Raw genomic sequence first — 22,216 nt, 5'->3', positions numbered from 1 at the left:
GTTACGGGGTAACCATACAAAATGGGGCACTTTCCTACACCAACCCAATATTTCTGCATACACTCAGCAATGCACTCACTTAATACAACATACCACCGAAACAAACACTATCCACTGACGCCCTGTTACATTTTCTTGATGGTTTAACGCTCACCTCTATACCTTTCACCTTATTGTGTTAACAGGTTACGCAAGCTAACAACGAATTTGTGAAGTTTCGAGGTTCTATATATATTCATTACTTCATGAATTCAATACGCAATCCTTGTGTATCTAATGGAGTTAGTTCTTTCTCCAAGCAACGACAATGTACTAGACTTTTCAAATAGTATTAAATCTAAAAAAAAGAATGTTTCTTACTATAGGCGTATTTTCACTTTAAAAAAAAAAAGATGTTCCAGGGATCCTGCATAAATCCACACTATCTGTTTACTATATCAAAGAACATCCCATGCCAGAAATGAATGTGCTTACATATGAACAAAAACATTTGATACGTTCAACCAGTTTTTTAGGTCTCGCCTGTCGATGCGCATGCGCATCGAGCAAGCGAGACTATGGGGGCTTACCCACTCTTTATCCACTGCAAGGAATCGTGGCGATTCCTTGCAGTGCCCGTGACTTTTAAGCTCAATGCGCATGCGCATTGAGCTTAAAAGCGCGTGCACGTCAGTCTTGTTTTACCCGCTCCGCCCCCTCCCCTTCCCGCCGTGTCGCATTTCTCCTCCCCCCTCCCCTCTCTTCCCTCCGTCTTGTTTGTTTATTTTACCCGCTCCGCCCCCTCCCCTTCCCGCCGTGTCGCATTTCTCCTCCCCCCTCCCCTCTCTTCCCTCCGTTCATCACACGCGCAGCAGGAAACAACAGTTTAACAACGACAGACCCAACCGTGGCGCGAGCACACACATACAGAACACTTTCAAGATGATTTAGTCTCCCGGATGAGTACCTAGCAGGCACGGTGCCTCCGCCTCCTAAGTGTAAGACAGTAATGCAAAAGGGAGGCTTGTCAAAACGCCACTGCCTAAAAAGACAACCTTAGAGACAAAAGCACTAAACGAATGCCGATCGCCCCGCGAGCCCGGCACACATCCATTGCTCTCCGTCTGCTGCCGGATCAATACTGCGACCTCATTTAAAAATAAACAGGGACGCTGCAAGTAGGTCGAGTTTACTTTTGATATAGGATTCACTGCGGGGAACAGGGAGCTCTGCTTGACCTCCTGCCTCGCGCATGCCACCCGGCAATATTTCTTCGCTATTCTCAGAAGGAAGCTTCATCTAAAGTGTGCTACCGGGCTGACTATTTATTGGTGTACAGGGGAAGCCTCGCTTTAATTACGATATATGCATGCCGGTGCATACTCGAGCTCTCGCAGCTGAGCATGATTAATGCTCCGACGCCTTGCGTCTTTTGTTCTTTCTCTCTTCCTTCATCCGCGCGCTCTTGCAGGTTGCACAGCTCTGTCCTCGTGAAGTTCCCAAACTCGCTAACCTCTGTGTACAGCATCCGCTACTTACAAGTATGTAGTGATGATGACAAGAGCAACTAATATACAAAGATGTTTATTTGCTATCTAAGCTGTGAAATTGTTTTTATTCAAACATACGTGATGACAAACTCAACAGGTGTTTCAAGTTCAAAGCAATCACGAGTCCCCGAACGTTCTGATTTTCGTTGGCTCAAAGTGCCATGTGCTTCAATTTAAGAGAGAAACAACCTCCTGTGAGCCATTGTTACAAAATGGCGCATTATTTAATACTCATAGGATGGGGTAGAACAGCTGCACGGAAGAACAGAGAAAGATGGATTCCCATTGCGCTTATTAATGTGAAAAGCCTCTAATTCATTGACAATGCAAACATTTATGTGTGCCATTGAGTTAAGCTATGTTATATTACTGTGTCCTAGGAATCAACTTCCTCTTAAGATAACCTTACACCACTATTTAGGTGTACGATACTCACCGACAAGAAAGAATGCATAAGACATCAGTGGGTTTTTCAGATCATTCAATAAACACATAGGGCATATGAATGGCTTCCGGAAATACACAAGGTACTAAACAATATGATATGGGTCCGTCCCTCACCTTCAACACCTCACCCTCACTCACCCTCACCCACACTCACCCTCACTCACCCTCAACGCCTCACCCTCACTCACCCTCAACGCCTCACCCTCACTCACCCTCAACACCTCACACTCACTCACCCTCTCTCACCCTCACCCTCTACCCTCTCTCACCCTCACCCTCTACCCTCACTCACCCTCAATACCTCACCCTCACTCACCCTCACCCTCACTCACCCTCACCCTCACTCACCCTCACCCTCACTCACCCTCACCCTCACCCTCACCCTCCCTCACTCTCACCCTCCCTCAACCCCTCACCCTCACTCACCCTCAACCCCTCACTCACCCTCACTCACCCTCACCCACCCTCACCCACCCTCACCCTCACTCACCCTCAACCTCACACAGTGCAATAGGTCTCGGAGCATTTGAGTTAGAGCTTTTAGAAATGTTTATGGCTTTTTTTTTTTTAATTCTTTAGCATTGGCTACAGGAAACAAAAATGCTAAAGATTTACAAAAAAACCCATAAACAATTCTAAAAGCACTAACTCTAATGCTGCGAGACCTATTGCATTTCCAATGCTTGTCTTATATGCAAGCGTATGCATGTCTTTGAGGTATTCGAATAAACAAGTAATTAATTTGCATCTTGTAGCTGCCTTTTGCCCAACAACTATATACAGCAAAGTAAAGGTAAGCTGAACATATGAGGAAAGGTAGCCAATTCTCACTTACCAGATTGCTGTAGCAATGCTAGCAGCTAGATAGTCAGGCATAACTCCTAGGTAGTACAGCGGTCTATGACAAGAGAAGATCATTTTGTACTCACATGTTTTGCTTGCTCCAGAATCTCAGCCTGATTTTTATCCAGTACCGGCTCCATCATCGAATCACACGGACTTGAAGCAGAGGCTGCTGATGCCCTTGTCTGGAGCCGAGGGGTTTCAAAAGCAAAAGAGCCATCTAGGGAGTCATTCATCAGATGTCCAAGATGAAGTGGGGACATTCCCCCGCTGGAAGCAGGGGACCCCGAAGAAGACGGGGAAACAGGATTGCTTCCCGTCATTCTGTCCTCCAACCGCAAAATCTATTGAAGAGCAAATATGTCAGCATTAAAATAGGAAGTTTCACAGAGTATTGGTGAGAACGCTGCAGTTACATTGTACTTACAATTAGCAACACACAAAAATAGCTCTACACTTTTCTCCATAGGATCTTCTTTGACAATTTCAGTTAGAGTGCTGAGACCAGAAGGCATTTTTACTTAACATACATACATATGAGTGCACCTGATGGGAGTTGCAGAGGTGTGTTTCAAAGTAGGCAGAGGCTTCAAGCCAAAGCCAGTTACAAAAATTTGAGAGCAAGACCACACTTCTTTTTACAAGTCAAGTCAAACCACTTTAATCGATTAATTAAAATCATAAAAGATACACAATCCAGTCACACATTTCATACAACACATTTCAATGAATAGATTTAGAATAACAATTATAAAATCAATTTTACAAAGATGATAAAAACCATAAAATACAGTTAGAAAAGGGCAAGAGCTCAACAGTCAATCATATTTAGGCATCTTAATTTTCTCAGCCGTACAGCTGCTACAAAATAACTTGCAATGTTAAAGATATTCCAGGGTTATCCAGGAGTTGTAAGTAGAGTAAAGCGGGGTTAGCCTGGAAAAACCCATTACCCTTAAATAGTGGTATTATAAATTTCATTCTAATTTCAAAAAAAATATCAACCTAAAAGTGTAAAATGCATAGCATCTTGCAATGAGCTGCTGTCACAGTTACAAGGGGCTATATCTTCCAGCTTACTCCACCCTTCATAAGATCCCAGTAAAAATGAATCAAGTTGAAACAGAATGTAGTTAGCAGCAAGCAATGGAATGGCCTTGTTACCAACTTTAAATAGGGCTCAATCAATGGGGTCGTAACTAATAAAAAATAAGCTCTCACAAGGGATTTTTTTTTTTTTTTTTTTAGTTCTTCCGCCTCCCTTTCCTGGGACTCTAGAGACAGGGAATGCTCTTTAACCCAGTTGATGTCCCCCTTCACAATTCCATCTGGATTTTCAAATAAATCTGGGCGCCCAAGTTTCACAAACATTTTTTTGACATATGAGAACCACTGTATTTCAGTCCCCTTTTCCAACCTGGGGCAATCTTTTAAGATCTGATGATTTAAAACTAATTCAGGGTTAAGCCAAGTCTTCAACCAGAGAATGAGAGGTGATAAACTAGTCTGGTCAGACAAATACCCCATTCCCCAACTCCTGATGAGTAGAAAACGTGGGTGAGGATTGCGGGTTAGATAAAAGAGTGGAGAAATTTATTTTCCACCTTTTGTAATTCATCCACATGTTTGTACCCCCATATAGCTGCTCCATATAGTGCTGCTGCCAGGCATTTTGTTTTATAAATAGAAGAATCGCTTCACAGGAATTTCCCCCTAGCCGCTGTGACAATAGATTATCCACCACTGGCTATATAGGAATGTGCCTTTGAAAAAAGTTGAAATGCAGTGCTGTAGACAAATGCTACAGAAACGGATATAAGGGGTAAATGTTTAATTCCAGTGCGCCACTGAAGATTCTGAGGCTTTGCAGATTGTTCAACACAGTACAATACAGAAGTGTGCCAAATAGATGTGGTTTATCTCACACAGGGGTTTAAAACATAGCTCTAAAGTTGTAAGACATTGTGCCCATCTCAAGAACGTATGTAGTGTATGTTACCAAACATAGGGCGTGCCTCCATGTTTCCAGCCACATCATGCTCACACCCGGAGCACATAAATTATAGCAGCAGGTCCCACAGGTACTGCTAATAAGGTGAAATCTTTGCCCAGATGGTGTTACCGTGAGTGAAAAAGACAAAATAGTTAAGTAATATAACAAAATGCCGCATAATTTGCATTTTTCTTGCCATAAAATATAGCTGCATACTTTGGTCCATCACTGCCACATAATCCCAGTGGTCCTAGATATAATGTTCTAGTTAAACCACTATTTCTATGTCAGGAGAGTTTAAAAGCTCAGAAATAGACATGTGCATACTTTTGTAATCGTCTATCGTAGGGGCAGCATGTCTGGGTCTCGCACATGACCTATTTTGCATTTTCTTTTTCTCACATTTCGGTAGTTTTAGTAAATACAGTTGGGCAATTTAGGTGGTTCCTGGACATGTCACAGCAGCTTCTTTTGGCGTCTCAGGTATAATCACCTTTGGATCTCAAGAGGCTAACTCTCTGGTCTCACCGGAGGGTCACTTTATTATCTCACGTGAAGGTCATTTGAGGATATAATGCGAGGGTCACTTTAAAGCTAACATGAGGGTTATTTTATTAAATGCTTTAAATTTCACAGGAGTGTCTCCATCAGCCGGCTGATTAATCAATATACTGGTACACTGCTTCTTCCCAGTGGCGATAGCTGCAAAGCGGAAGTGTGCCTGGGATTTATTGAGTCTTAACAGCAGTGCAAGGTATATCTCTGGGGGGGAGCAGGGAGTCTGCCAACACATGCTTCAGAATATGAGCATAAACTGTGTGCTCCTCAGAGAGGACAACATTACGCTTTTCTGCCCCCTCACCTGCCCCACACACACATACAACTATACACACCACCCCAACACACACACACACCCTACACCACCACCACACGCACCACCACCACCACACGCACCACCACCACCACCACACGCACCACCACCACCACCACACGCACCACCACCACACCCACCACCACCACCACCACCTCACCACCACACGCACCACCACCACCACCACACGCACCACCACCACCACCACCACACGCACCACCACCACACGCACCACCACCACACGCACCACCACCACACGCACCACCACCACACGCACCACCACCACACGCACCACCACCACACGCACCACCACCACACGCACCACCACCACCACACGCACCACCACCAACACACCCACACCACCACACCCACACGCACCACCACCACACCCACACGCACCACCACCACACCCACACGCACCACCACCACACCCACACGCACCACCACCACACGCACCACCACCAACACACCCACACCACCACACCCACACGCACCACCACCACACCCACACGCACCACCACCACACCCACACGCACCACCACCACCACACCCACACGCACCACCACCACACCCACACGCACCACCACCACACCCACACGCACCACCACCACACCCACACGCACCACCACCAAACGCACCACAACCACACGCACCACCACCAAAACCACACGCACCACCACACGCACCACCACCAAAACCACACGCACCACCACACGCACCACCACCAAAACCACACCCACACGCACCACCACCACCACCACACGCACCACCACCACCACACGCACCACCACCACCAACACACCCACACGCACCACCACCACACCCACACGCACCACCACCACACCCACACGCACCACCACCACCACACCCACACGCACCACCACCACACCCACACGCACCACCACCACACCCACACGCACCACCAAACGCACCACAACCACACGCACCACCACCAAAACCACACGCACCACCACACGCACCACCACCAAAACCACACGCACCACCACACGCACCACCACCATAACAACACGCACCACAACCACACGCACTACAACCACAACCACCACCACCACCACCACAACCACACGCACCACCACCAAAACCACACGCACCACCACCACACGCACCACCACCAAAACCACATGCACCACCACACGCACCACCACCAAAACCACACGCACCACCACACGCACCACCACCAAAACCACACCCACACCCACACGCACCACCACCACCACACGCACCACCACCACCAACACACCCACACCACCACACCCACACGCACCACCACCACCACACCCACACGCACCACCACCACCACACCCACACGCACCACAACCACACGCACCACCACCAAAACCACACGCACCACCACACGCACCACCACCACAACCACACGCACCACCACCACAACCACACGCACCACCACCACCACAACCACACGCACCACCACAACCACACGCACCACCACAACCACACGCACCACCACAACCACACGCACCACCACAACCACACGCACCACCACCACAACCACACGCACCACCACAACCACACGCACCACCACAACCACACGCACCACCACAACCACACGCACCACCACAACCACCACAGGGGCGTGGCTAACGAGCCATGTGAACGGACAAGCGCCACTAGAGCTCCGGCGCTGATCAGGCATAATCCGGTTTAAAGTACCCTGGGAGCCCCCGGGGGGACAGCACGGATTACAGGAAAGCTGCTGACACCTCCTGGCACCCTCGGACCCGGCCGCTTGGTACGGCGGAATTCCAAAACTGCTTACCACGGTGAGGCCTACTGCCGGAGAGCGAGGGCAGCAGCCGGGACCCACAGTGGAAGGTTGGGCCGGCCGCCCTGTGGCTGGCGGCACCGGAAGTGCCCTGAAGATCAATCCCGGAACGGTTGTGAGCCGTCGGAAGACACGGCTCGAGCCGGAGATTTGCTATGGGGGAAATCGCTGCCGCCACACACGGACGGCGAGAACAGCGGGAGCTGACAAAATCTCGGACGGACGTGGAACATCGTAAACTGCGTGGAGGGACCTGATCGCGATCAAGGCGGCCCGGAGGCACCGAACATGACACGCGGACGAGACCTGAATGGAGGCCTGCGGGGGTGCCACAAAGAACGCTGAAAGCAGAGAAGCGTTATCATCCTCACCCTAGGGTCGAGACCCAGGGCGGAGTCACCGGAAGGCCTACATGGGGCGCGTAGGAGCCTGAGACGGTTGAAGATCCTGCTGCGGTGGGCCTTGGCACTCCTTAGGAGGGACGACCGCCAGAAGGGACTGGCACTGGTACCGAGTGGGCAGAGGGAGACGCCAGGAGAGCACCGAAAAGTATAGGATCCGGGAGCCTCCTGAGGCGCAACCAAACCCCGTGGGCAACTTACACGCGGCAGTAAACGAGAGGGCCGGTATGCCACTCTTCCTTCCTGGATTTACAAGCCTGCCGGGAGCCAAGCACCTCGCCTATACCTGAACTCTGGACTGACGAGTGAGAACCTTCCCGCAGGAACTACCCGAAGGAGGGCTCAGGGGGTTACGGGACAGCTGCTGACACCTCCTGGCACCCTCGAACCCGGCCGCTTGGTGCGGCGGACGCCCAAAACTACTATAACCAAGGTGAGGCCTACTGTAGGAGAGCGCGGTCGCAAGCTGGGACCCACGGAGGGAGGCTGGGCCAGCCAGCCTGTAGCTGGCGGCGCCGGAAGTGCCCTGAAGATCAATCCCGGAACGGTGGGGTGCCACCGGTAGTCACAGATCAAGCCGGACATTTGCGGAGGTGGGATCGCTGCCACTGCACACGGACGGTTAGAGCAGCGGGAGCTGAAGAAGTCCCCAACGGGGACGACACAACATAGGCTGCGTGGAGGGACCTGATGACGATCGGAGCGGCCCGAAGGCACTGATCGTGACACGCGATCGAGACCCGAATGGAGACCCGAGAGAGTGCCACGAATAACGCTGAAATCAAAGTAGCACTATCCCCCACACCGTTGGGTCGGGGCCCGAGGCGGAATCACAGGAAGCCCTTCATGGGGCGTGTGGGAGCCTGAGACGGCTGAGGATCCTGAAGCGGTGAGCCTTGGCACTCCAGTGTGGGACGACAACCGGAAGGGACTGGATCTGGTACCGAGTGGGCAGAGGGAGACGCCGGGAGAGCTCTCACAAGTGCGGGAACCGGGAGACCTCCTGCGAAGCATCCGAACCCCGTGGGCGACATACACGCGACATTAGACAAGAGGCCTGATACGCCATCCTTCCTACCTGGATTTCCTAGTCCGCCGGGAACCAAGCACCCCACCTATACCTGAACTCTGGACTGACAAGTGAGAACCTTCCCACAGGAACTACCCGACGGAGGGCCCAGGGGGTAGGTCGTGAAGCCCAGGAGCATTATAAACCATGGTCCGCAAAGGCGTGAGGACGGCGGATGGCTCAGGGGGCCCAACAACCACAGCACGTATTATATCGCCCCCGCTTCTGGGAGGTCGTGTTCATCATCGAAGATGATCTCCAGTTCCGTTGCTGGCCGCTGCATATCTTGCCTAGTGGCCCGTCGAATCAGGAGGGTCTTTTAACGGAATTGGGCACACGCTGGGATATTTTCTTCGTTGTGCTACGGTGATAAGCACTTGTTGCATACTGTATGTTTGTCAGTATGCTGGAATTTGGAGTGGCATTGTGGGCACCTTTTGAACGGGCTCCTTTCATCGACAGCAGGCCCACGTGGCGTTGAAAGGACCAACGGCCCGCGTCGACGACCGGATCAAGATGGAGTTTAGTCGAGTCAAGAAGTACCAAACGAGAACAATACCGTCTAAGTCAAAGGCCTTTTGGCCTTTTAAAGTTGTTTAGTTTCGGTTCCGAAGTTGGAGTAGAGGAATAACATCCGAACCCAATGGTGGAAAAAAAACAATCTGAGGATGGAGAAGATGTCCATGCGCACTGTAGTCCAGGGGAGGAATCACCTATCTTGTGATACTTCGAAGACTCTTCCAGGACAACAAGGTGCAATCATCCACACCCAACACCAGGTGGCGATCTATGCACAAGATATGAATTCAGCAGCCCACATGCCTCGAACTAGAGCGTTTTTCATCTGAGACCTGACTTTGATCATATTGTTAAAGGATCCTGAAACTTGAGCCTATTGTTTGTAGAGCGCCTCCCGGACAGGTCTCATTTTCAGGCAGCAGTGAGGGACTAGGGGAATGCAAGAGGACAACATGCCTAGCAAAGACTTCAACTACTGAACAGAAACGGACTTTCTTGACCAGAGGGAGGTTGCTAGGTTACAGTCGTTGAGGCCTTTCGTGTGACACAAAGGCTTTTGTCAGTTTGGTGTCTATTATGGCTCCCAAGAACGTCCTGCGTTGAGTGGGAATAAATTGAGACTTTCCAGGTTGAACGTAAGTCCCAGAGACTGGAAGAGGGACCTGCAAAGTAGAGTATGTCGGGATGCCAGTACGAACGACTGCGCCTTCAGCAGGCAGTCGCCGAGATAAGGAAATATCTGTAAGCCCTGAAGACGAAGATAAGCTGCCAAACCCTCGGGGCGCAGAACAGAGGCCAAATGGAAGGACCTTGAATTGGAAATCTCTCCCAGCCACTCTGAATCTGAGGAATTTTCTGTGCCTGGGTAGGATCGGTACATGAAAATAGGCATCTTGAAGGTCCAGTGTAGTCATGTACTCGTCCCGGAACAGCAAGGGGTCACTCCCTGAAGAGACATTTGGAATGTTTGCTTTTTGAGGTATTTGTTTAGGGAGTGTAGGTCTAGAATGGGGTGCCCTTCTCCAGCCTTTTTCTGAATCAGGAAGAACCTTGAATAAAAACCTGTGCCCCTTTGTAGTTTTGGAGCCACTTCGATCGCACCCTCTCTCAGCCAGATTGTGAGTTGACCTAAAAGTTCCAGAAGATGGATAGGAGGAGGACCTTTGGGCTGAGAATTTGAAGGGATTTTTACGAACTCTAAGGTGTGGCCCTTGTGCACAATATCCGGAACCCATCGATCGGTAAGTATCTCCGACCATTTGGAGTAGAAGCGAGAGATTCGATCTCCATCCTTTGCGTGGGTGGGAGGTATCGAGGGTGACAGTTGAACAAAGTCATTGCTTCTTGGAAGAATCTCTTCCTCTATAAGGGGGTTTCCTTATGTAATGCTTGTAAGAAGCCACCGGTGGTTGTCTGTAGAACTGTTGATTGTGGGAGGAGTAACGTTGTTGGCCTCGATAAGAGTTGTATTGGCAGTACTGATTGCAGCCTCCCCGAAAGGAAGAGGAGGAGCCACGACCCCTCGCACCCCGAAAGAGCTGTTTTTTAAAATGAAGCGTGCCGAGAGCACAAGCAGTGTCGGGGTCCTCCTTGATCGTCTGAAGGGCATCATCAATATGTTGGCCAAACAGTGATTCACCGTCATAAGGCATGTCCAAAATTTTGTCTCTACCTCTTGACGGAAAGAAGTGGCTTTTAACCAACCTGCGGCTGGAGGACCGCCGCTCCTACCAGTAGACGAAATAGGAACGGAACAATCAATCTCAGAGGAAATCCTTCCCCCTTCTTGAAGAATTTTCAGTGCTTCTGCCTTAGAAGGATCTGGAATGAAATCCACGAGGGAAGAAACCTCCAACCACATTTGTCGGTCAAAACGGCAAACGATAGCTAAAGAATTGGCCGCTCGGACTGTAGTCGCCACCATAGTGGAGAACTTTTTACCAATAGCATCAAGGCATCTTCCCTCACGGTCCGGATGAGCCGATAACGAAGACTAGGGATTCCTAGCACGACGTTGTGCTGCCTGTGTGATAATGGAATCCGGTTTCGGCTATGTAATAAGACAAGCAGGCGAATTTGCAGGGGCCTTGTGCTTTTTATCCAGTCATAGCAGGACAGCCGGAATGGAATTAGGGTTATGCATAAGCCGGAGACCCTCTTGCCAAACAAAATCGATTATTGGAATAGCGCATACTCGTTTGTGGCTGGTCTTTAAAATCATACAAGAAACAATCTTCGTCTCTCGTGACTATAGGTAGGTGAAATCTTATTGCCGCCCTTTCCATAAGGACATGGAAATCACCGATGTCCACCGGTGGAGAGTCAAGAGGAGTCGGAGCGGTGGGGGACGGTGCCTGAATCGGAGAATTGTCCCATTCAGTAAGGAGGGATCTATCATCCAGTTCTCCATCTTCTCTGTCATCATTATCCTCATTGTCATCCTCAATGACATGTGGGGTGTCCAGACGTTGGAATCTTGACGCCGATGTAGAAGGTGTAGGAGGCGCTTGTGGCTCTGGAGAGACCTGGACTGAGGTCAGAAAACGACAGTAATAGTCATCCAGCATAAACTGAAGATTGGAAATAAGGGACATGGGCATTTGCGCCATGGAAAGATCTGGTGCTGGCTGGCCGGCATGCTCTGGAAAATCCACATAATCCTGGTAGTCATCAAAATCCTGGCATTTAATTAAAAGCTCAGGGGGACTGAGCGCAGCCTGAAATCTGTCATCCTCCTCCGAATTACCATCACCAGCGTCAGAAGAAAACAGCTCTGCTGGGAGATGAGGAGTTGATTGTATTGGTAACAAGGTATCCAAAGAAGATTGTCGGCGCTGAAGCAGAGAACTTGTAGCCTTCAAAGGAAACAATTCCATGGGTGCAGCAGTAGACGAGAGATGTTGCAGCAGAACTGTAGACTGAGTCACCGTCGACGAAGCCACCGTCGACGAAGCAGATCTTTTCGCCGACTAATGCTTCTTAGGCTTAGTAGACGTCGTCAACGAAGTCAAAAGCACCGTAGACAGAGGCCTCAACTTTACTGACACCAATGTCGACGGCGACAACGACAGGATCATATTTGGCATCATAGACTAAGATGTAGAAGTCTTCATTGTAGAAGAGACTACGCAAGTCTTCGTCGACGGAGGGAGCAATGACTAGCTCGTCGACGAGATAGCCAGCTTTTTAGGTAGAACCTGCTCAGATAGAGTCTTGGATGCCTGAGAGTCAGATCTCGGGGGCGTAGATGAAAAAGACAGACTGAGGGGCAGGAAGCACCCCTTTTGAAGAGGAAGGAAGGACTGTGGACTTCACAACATGATGTTTCTTCACCACTGTAAGTTTAGGAGAAACCTTCTCCGGCTCACTGGCTCTCTTCAAAGATGAAGCAGTCAGGACAGAGGAAACACTTTCCGTTCTGTTAAATCAGAGAAAGAATCGATTACCCCACCACGGTAATTATCCCCTATATGTCTGATCCCCTTACCTCGCCAACTGTCCATCTTTGCATCCCAAAAGATAGCTTGGAATATGGCTGTAGAGTTCAATGGAGTACAATAGCTTATCAGAGTTATTGATAACATTTTACATATTGTCTTCCAGGCTTTTTATGCTGTACTCATGACTTTGAATTGTGTTCTTTTAAAATAACTAGGTTATAAAAATTTGAATAAAGCCTGTCTAGCCTGTGTGTCCACATCAACATTTGGTATACATTTGGTACTTCTGCTGCTTCTCCTTCCTCTCCAGTCAGAAGATTGCGCATTTTTTGTAAGATATGCTAAATAATAAAATGTAAAATTCGGTACTGCACATCCCCCTCGCTCTATTGGTAACATCATGTATTTCGAGGCTAGACTAGCTTTCTTTTAGCCCCAAATGGACCTATCACAGAGAGATTGTAGCTTTGAGACTTGTAGGCGAGTCAGCTCCAGAGGGACTGTCCTGAAATAGTACATTGCCTTAGGAAGTATACACATTTTGAGCACGTTACATCCCCCTACCATTGACAAACGCAGACATTCCACCCAATCCAATTGTCGCTTAGCCGAAGACACTATAGCTCCCTAATTTACTTCTACTACAGCTTGAAGTGACATCCTAATTGTAATGCCCAGATACATGGCTTCTCCGTAACCAGTCCTTCACCAGGACAAAGTCCTTCACTACATACAATCAGGATTTTGGATGCATTCAACTTATACCCAGCCACTTCACCAAATTTCTGAGTTAAGTTCTCGATCTCCCTCATTGCTTGCTCTGGATCAGAGGTTACTACCGCTATGGTATTGGCATATGCTAGCACTTGATATTTCCCACAGATCATAGACTTTATCCTATTAGTTGTTTCCAACAATACTAACAGCGGGTTAAAATAGATAATGAATAGCAGGGGCACTGAGGAAGAGATGGAGGGGTACTATTTATTCCACGTCCTACTCCGCCTTTTCCAGGGGGGGGGCGACTATATGGGTCCGTCAAGGGACACCCTTTGTAGAGATTGAGAGGAAGGTGGATGATCAGGGAAGGTACATCATGGTGAAAGGTACACTAGATGGCACGTTACTGGTTCTCGGCAGCATCTACGCCCCGAATTTTGACCAAGATACATTTCTTTGTAAGGTGGGACGGGCATGATCAGACTGGGTGGATATCCCCTGGATTCTGGGCGGTGATTGGAACATGGTGCTAGATGTGGGCCTGGATAGGTCACACCCCCCTCTCCAGATGACTGGGGTAACTAAATTGGCTGAGATGTTGAAGGCCTGGGCTGCAGGCTGGGGACTAGTGGACACCTGGCGTGAATTAAATCCGACCCACCAAGAATATTCCTACTATTCCCCAGTACACAACTTACACAAGCGAATTGATAGATTCTTGTGCTCCAGATCCCTAATAACCATGATTAGTACCTCGGAATACTTAGCCAAAGCTTTCTCCGATCATAGACCTCTGACACTTGGCCTCCTCTGGGGTAGGGTGCCGTCCCTGGTGCCCACCTGGAGACTTAATCCATTGCTTTTGGAGGATGCCCCCTTTCGTACATCCCTGTCTAATACTTTAAACAATTATTTTCTTGAAAATTGGGACTCCGCATCGTCCAACTTGGTGGTATAAGATGCTATGAAAGTAGTAATACGAGGTGCCGCTATTGGTCAGCTGGTGGGGGCCCGACAGGAAATTCATAAGAGACTCTGCGAAGTCGAGAACCGAATGAAAATATTGGAGGGGGAGGCAAGTGTAGACCCAGGAAAAAAGGGAGAACTGGAAGCAGAAAATATAGATCATGCAGAACTATTAGAAACATTGAGGACCATTGACCATAAGGATTATTTACGCCGTCAGCATGCCGAAGCAGACAGGTCTGGCCCCTTACTTGCCAGACTGGTACGGGATAGCCCAGACCCCCCGGTGATTACACAAATCCGTGACTGGTCGGGCGGCATAGTACATACGCAGCTCGAGATCAATAGGGCATTCCACGACCACTTGCAAGCTTTATATGCTCCTTTCCCCACAGAAGTCCCAGATCGACTAGCAGAATTCCTTCAGCATCTGCCCTTCCTAGCCCTATCACATGACGTACAAAAGGAGGTTGATGGCCCCATCACACAACAGGAAATCCGTGCTGCTATCCGGTCCCTTAATCGAAATAAGACACCAGGCATTGGCGGGCTCCCAGTAGAGTTTTACCAGACATACTCCGAAACCCTGGTGCCCATCCTTGAAAAGGTATATAAGACGTCATTTGAGGAAGGTCACCTACCCGTATCAACGATGCAAGCCCTGGTCACATCCATACCAAAACCCGGAAGAGATACGCTCGAACTGACTAATTATAGGCCCCTCTCAATGCTCTCAACAGAGTACAAGATACTCAGTAAGGCCATTGCTCTAAGGATACAACCCCATCTCCCCGCCCCGGTACACCCGGACCAATGCAGCTTCCTCCCAGGTAGGAGTACGTCCCAGAACAGGCGGAGACTCCATGCCCTTATGACAGCCTCACCGCAAGAACTCCCCCAGGCTGGCTGTATAGCACTGGACCTTAAACAAGAGTTCGACTTTCTGTCATGGACGTTTATGTTTTAAGTCTTGCAGCGCTTCGGTTTCCCAGATTCTTTATTAAAATGCGTGCGACTATTATACACAGATCCCTCGGCCGGAGCACGTTCAGGTCGGTACATTTCAGATAGCTATCCAGTATACAGAGGCACCCGGCAGGGCTGCCCCCCATCGCCGATTTTGTTTGTCATAACGCTAGAGCCCCTAGCTATAGCACTTCGGGCTCGTGAGGAACGGATGGGTATTTCAATTGGAGGGACACAACCTGATATCAATATACGCATACAATATCTTATTGTATCTTCGTGATTTAGAAGAAGATCACTCTACTATAGCTGACATTTTTTACTGTTTCAAGGAATTGTCCGGCCTAGCCATTAACCCTGGAAAGTCTATTGGCTTTTACTTCAGAGATTCACCACACCCTCCTCTCATTCAATTTGGGAGATATCAGATCCCGGTAGCCCAGACCACGTTCAAATATCTGGTAAACAAGTATATAGAACGCCCGGAGACCAGATTGAGGGCAATGATAGAAGAGCCATCACTAGCCTCTGCAGCAGTGTGGGGTTCTGGACGTCCTTGCCACTGTCCGTCATGTGTAGAATCGCCGTCTCAAAGATGGTCCTGCTCCCCCGCATGCTATATTATTTTGCTAATTTGCCGGTCATCCTCCCACAGCAGATATTCAATACATTGAATAGGATATTGATAACTCATTTGAGACGTATCAGTCTCCGAAAGCTTTAACTAAGGACTAGATTGGGGGGCCTTGGGGTGCCAGACCTGCACGGATATTACTATGCCAGTCAGCTCCAGTGGCTGGCGCGATGGGTAGCTGGCAGGAATCTGCACAAGATTAATTTTAAGGCAGACCGACTAGCACGTGGAGAGTTGCATTCTCTGTTATTGCCCAGGACCAGGGTTCCTCCGGATTGCCATCCTCTCCTGCGCACAGCCCTGCTGTGCTGAAGGAAGGCACTAGTATATACATCTATGACCGTGCCCTTCGCAGAGAACGTTCCTTTGTTAGGCATTCCAACATTGCAGGGTAGACTTAGCGTAGGCTACGGCCCTGGACGGAAGCTGGGGTGGAGGATGTGGGGGCCTTTTTTGGGGATGATGCCTTATTGATCACGACTCCTTTCTGCAAGCCGCGGGGGCTCCCCAGAAGTTATACCTACTACACGCTACAGTGTCACACTGCATAAGACATACCTGGGCTCCACAGAGGCTTAAACCTGCGCAACACAAATTGGTTCATTTAATCTCTTATATGGGGGCGGGTGGCCATTTGGTACGGTGGCTTTACACTGGGATTAGAGAGAATGCAGCAAATCCACTCACCACACTTCTGGGCACAGGACACAGAGGTTCTATTGGATAGGGCCTGGCAAGTTGCTCTTGAACATCCCAGGAAGATGTCCAGGAATGTTACATTTAAATTCATCCAGGTTATGGTGTTGCATAGGGCGTACCTTACCCCCCAAAGGCTGCATAAAATGTTCCCGGACTCTCCCCACAATTGCCCTCGTTGTAAGGTGGAGGAGACTGGCTTTCTTCACATGCTATGGGCATGCCCGCGACTACGAAGTTATTGGGGGGAAATTTGCCATATACTGCGTACAGTCACTGCCCTGCCAGTGCCAGAGGATGCTCTGTATTGCTTGATGGGGCATCGTAAACGTCCTAAACATAATAAGGCTAAATTGAAACTCCTAGACCTGGCTCTGTTATTAGCAATCAGAGTTTTAACAATGAGATGGAAGTCCCCCAGACCTCCTGGAATATTAGTGTGGCAATCTGACATGTTGGGGTAGGGCGGAGGGTGCGGTCTTGAGACGGGAAGAGGAGAGAGGACAACGGAAGTATCGAATCGCACAAGACTGGGAAATTATGCTGTTAGAACAAGAAGAGATGGAATTGTCACTATCGCAGGCAGATGGGATGTAAACGAAGGAAGAATACAGTGTGTCCGCGCGCGTAGTATAGGAGCACAAGACCCCACAAACGCGCAGGTTTTGTCTTCAGTAAATTTTCCCAATATACCAAGTTAGCTCAATATCATCGTTAAGAAGTGTTATTCTTTGGATTTACTATGACCTGGAGACGTACAGTGCAGGGGTGGGGGGGTTGAGGGGGGAGGGACGGATCAAGGGATCGGACTATTATAATTTCAGTGGTATTAGGCTTGTTGGTAACACTATGTACTGCATAATGATGATTACGCAATTGATGCTGTCACACAACATATCTAAAAAGACTGAGATATTATGCTTTCCTGCATTTCCTTAGGATATGGTAATTGGCATGCCACTACTACTAAAGGCCGATGTGGTTATGTTGGGGAGAAAAAGTTAAAATGACATGTATTAAGTGAAAGTGATATGCTGTATGACATACTGTGCAGTCGAAAATAAAGTTTAAAAACATTTTTTATAAATGAATATCAGGGGCGAGCAGGGACACACCCCTGCCTTGTTCCCCTTCACATATATATATATATATACACACATTGCGGGGAGTAAGAAAGTGGCTCTGCATATACTGGACCAAACTAAAGTACACTGTGCACTGAGTCCACAGTCTCCAGAGGTATGGCAGAGGCTAAAACTAGATATAGCCTTACTCCCCAAAGTGGTAGCTTGGTCAAGCAGTAAGGCAGTACCAGAGGGCAGTGCAAAGCATTTGTTGTACACACTCAGTCAGCAAAAGGTTTCACCCAGTCAAGAACTGAACTCTAGGCCAATTGTTCTGTATCAAAATATATAGGTATTTATTTTTAGAAACAACAAGGTATCAAAATATACGTTCTCAGCATAGATTACTTCAGTTAAATACTTTTCGAATAGGCAATAGTCTCTTTGAATACAAATAGTTACAGTTTGTTGCAATAGGCAACACAATTTCAAACACAATTTAACATTGAGCTCAACGGGTTTTTCTAGGTAAATGCAATTGATTACTTTTTAGTTTACATTTCTAACCACAGGACTGGAGCCTAGATTCAGTCCAGGGACATAAACTGTTAACAGTTAAGTAAAAAAGTTTTGGTTATAGTAGTGATTTTTAAGGAATATTATGGTATTCTAAAAGTGGACACTTAAAAACTTTTTCAGATGAAATGACCCAGGTTATCCTATGGAAGGAAATTCAACTTGCAGGTAAGGTATGTTCACGTTACTTTTGTAATCCAGTACTGGACTCCTAGGTTCAGCACTGGGAATTCTATCTAAGACAGGTAAGTAATTACGTTTTGGTAGTTGGTACGATTTTTAAAGAATATTTGTAGTTTGTAAAAATCGACACTTCACAGAAAAACAGTCAATGGTTTCCTATGGAAGAAAATTCAGGTTACTGGTAAGTACGGTAAAGATTACTTTGCAGGGTTTCCGCTGGGCTAAAAGATGCAGCACTGAGGTCTCTTCTGATAACGGGTGAGTAAATCGGAATTTGTTGTTCGGCTGATTTTAGGTGAATATTTTAAAGTTCAAAAACTCCACAATTCGAAGAATTTCTAGGTGAAAACCAGTCAATGTTAGCTTATGGAAGAAAAGTAAGTTATCGGCGTTTAGGTAAGTACTCGACTGGCAGAGTTATGGTTCTGGGCATAGACTCCGGGGGTCTCCCAGGGTCGGAAAGGTACAGTTGTTGCACCCTCAGCGGCACAGGGGTAGCCGGGTGCAGAGAGTAGGCCCTATGCAATCCTATGGAGGGTAGGGGACCTTCGGTTGGTGGCTGCAAGCAAGCAGGCCACGCGGCTGTGGGAGCTGAGCTCCTGGTCACTTCCTCAGGGCAAGTCGGGAAGTAGAGTAGGGTAGTCGTTGCACTTCCAGTGGCACTAGGTTGGCTGGGTGCAGGGTCTTTTGAGCCGTCGGGTACTCAATGTTATCCAATGGGAAAGTTAAACAGTGAACAAAGGCTGCAGACTCTGGGACGGAGATTCTTCAGGTGCGACCACAACTTCGAGAGGTTAGTTGGGATCTTGGAGAACAGGTAGGTACCCCAAAGGAAGGTACAGGGTGCCGTTGTCGCCATGTGCCTTTTGGTGTTGGGAAATCTTACCCTCAGTAGGTCGCGGTTGGAGGGGCCTCTGGTTCTGAGGCTTCAGGTGTAGTCTGGTTCGTCGAGGAGGGTCTTTGGGCACTAGACTTTGGGTCCCTGTTGCCGGGGGGGGCGTCCTTGTGGTCTTGTGTCACTCAGGCACAGGCCGGGCTTGGCAGGTGCAGGGTGTGCTGGATTTGCGGTTCCTGGCTGGCACCAGGGGTATTGCTGTTTGAGCAGGACCACTGCTCGTGGGAGCCCCAATCTTTCAGAGGGTCAAAGCAGGCAGGTCCTCCGGGGTCTTAAAGGATGCTGCTCACAGGAGTCGCTGGGATTTAGCAGGAGCAGGTTCAAGGATCGACAGGAAAGTAGGGCTGGGGCCAAGTCAGTTGAGTCATCCTTTTGTTAGCAGCTGCACAGCAGGTCTTCTTGATCTTCTTTCTTGTTTTCGTATCGGGATCTGAGGATGGAAGGTTCAGGGTTCCCCTAAATACTAAATTTAGGGGCGATACAGGTAGGGTGAGGGCAGGGACAAATAGGTCCCGGTCCTGGGGTGGGTACACCACCTAACCGGCTCCTCTCCTGTGGGAGGTGGGCAGGAGCCTAGCTGTGAGTGGGTAGGGCTCCCCATCTTAGAGATGGCAGTAGCCCGGAGTTGTGCTTCACCTCGCCTCCTTCACCTGAGGGGTGGAGTTGGCACAGATTGGCACACCCCCTTTCCTGACGTAGGGTTTCCCGCCAGTCTTCCCGCCAGAGTGGGGGTCAGAACTGGTGGGGGCCAGTTGCTGAGTACAGCAAGTGGTATGGAGAAGCTCAAAAAAGCTGCATGCCTGTGAAGCTTCCCCCTAACCATCTTTGGGGAGGAGACCTAGCACTGCGCCCAGGATGTACATTGTTGCAGGCCCAGGAGAGCAGGGGGTTCTCCACCCAGTGGTCCAGCAACATGCCTGCTGTGTGGCAGCCTAGGCAGCCTCTCAGACTAGACGTGGATTGTAGACTAGGTTTTCGGGGGCATCTCTAAGATGCCCTCTGTAGTGCATTTTACAATTAATCCCACACTGGCATCAGTGTGGGTTTAATGTGCTGAGTAGTTTGATATCAAACTTGTCAGTCTTCAGTGTAGCCATTATGGTGCTGTGGAGTTTGTAATGACAACCTCCAAGCACCATATACTCTTAATGGCATCACTGCACTTAGTGTCCAGGAATGGCCCTGGGTACAGTAGGGTCACATGGCTCATGCACCTGTGCCCAAACCACTGGCATGGCACCCAGCTTGAGGGGTGACTGATGTATGCCAGGGCAGTGGGGTTGTGGGCATGTCAACTTTTTGTTAAGTTCTGTAACTAGACACTCAGCCTGCAAAGGCAGTGTGTGGGTGTCAGGTTACAGGCACACTAAGGGTGGCACAATAAGTGCTGCAGCCCTTAGGGGTCTTCTCTGGTCACCATGCCCTGAGTACCTAGGGTACCATTTACTAGGGACTGACGGGTGGCCAGAGATGCCAATTTGGTTTTCAGTTTCAACACAGTTTTACGGAAGGAAACAAGCTCTGGGAACCTGGTTGGCAGGAGTCCAGGGCACACTCAGTCTAAGCACATCAGCAATTCAGCAAAAAGTGGGGACATACCTATGCAAGAAAGATGGCATTTTCACACACGGGGACGACTCTGCTCATTGCACATATTTTAACTTGAGGAGTTTTATACATAGTTTGTATAGCCGTATTATAACGGGGCCCAAACCCCTTCTTAAGCATGACAGCCCACAAAAACTGCCATGACACACGGTCAAACGCTTTTTCAGCGTCTAAAAGAATTATTCCTAAACTCTTTTGCTGTACATTAGCAAAGTCAATCATTGCAATCACTCTGTTTAAGTGATTAACCGTGCTCCTGCCAGGTATAAAACAATGCTGATGTCTAGAAACCAGTGGAGTGATAACTCGAGCCAGCCTAGCGGCCAGAATTTTTTAGTACAGCTTATGATCTATGGTCTATAGGATCCTGGGAGTTTCGCCGGCTTGTCTTTCTTTTTAAAGACCACAATATTGGCTTCATCCCAATATGGTGGCGGGTTCCCTGCCTGGGCCTCTAAAAATGTAGCCAACATGTCCTCCTTTAGAGTTTTGAAAAGTATTCGATATATCTCCAGGGGTAGTTTGTCTGGCCCTGCCGCCTTGCCCCCAGATAGTGAACCCAATGCTTCCTCAAGCTCTGCCTTTGTAATCGGGGCTTCTAAAGCTTCTCGCTATTCTTGTCGGAGCCCCATTAAATCAACTGTTTACAGAAACGTCTGTTAACCTTATCAATTGTTCCTTGTGTATATAGCTCTTTGTGAAAGGTGTGAAACACCTCCAGTATTCCTTCCATAGTTTCAACCTCACTCCCCTTTCCATCTTCCAATGATACGACTTTCTGTGCCGCTTGCCTACCCCTCAGCCTTTGGGAAACTTGCCCAAAAACGATTTCTTCAAATTTTTACAAATACGTGACTTTTTAGGAAAACACTATAGGCATCTAGCGATCGCTCCAGACACTCTAGTAGAGGCAGTTAAGAAAAGAGCCAAGATAGAGAAACTATATGGAATATTGATTGAAGCCCAATCAGATGATATAGAGAATCAGGATG

General features: G+C 48.6%; 1 protein-coding gene across 1 annotated transcript in view; it reads right to left on the bottom strand.

Moving 5' to 3' along the window:
• Window positions 1-22,216, bottom strand: part of SRCAP (Snf2 related CREBBP activator protein) — a 1,720,489-nt gene that overhangs the window by 1,488,963 nt on the left and 209,310 nt on the right. Inside the window, exon 4 of the mRNA XM_086931673.1 lies at window positions 2,906-3,163. Within this exon, the coding sequence (XP_086787799.1) occupies window positions 2,906-3,163 (258 nt within the window). The remainder of the gene's footprint in view (window positions 1-2,905; window positions 3,164-22,216) is intronic.

The sequence above is a fragment of the Lissotriton vulgaris genome, chromosome 7 (assembly GCF_964263255.1).
Source record: "Lissotriton vulgaris chromosome 7, aLisVul1.2, whole genome shotgun sequence".
NCBI classification, from domain to species: Eukaryota; Metazoa; Chordata; class Amphibia; order Caudata; family Salamandridae; genus Lissotriton; species Lissotriton vulgaris.
This window is presented reverse-complemented; position numbering and strand designations above follow the sequence as displayed.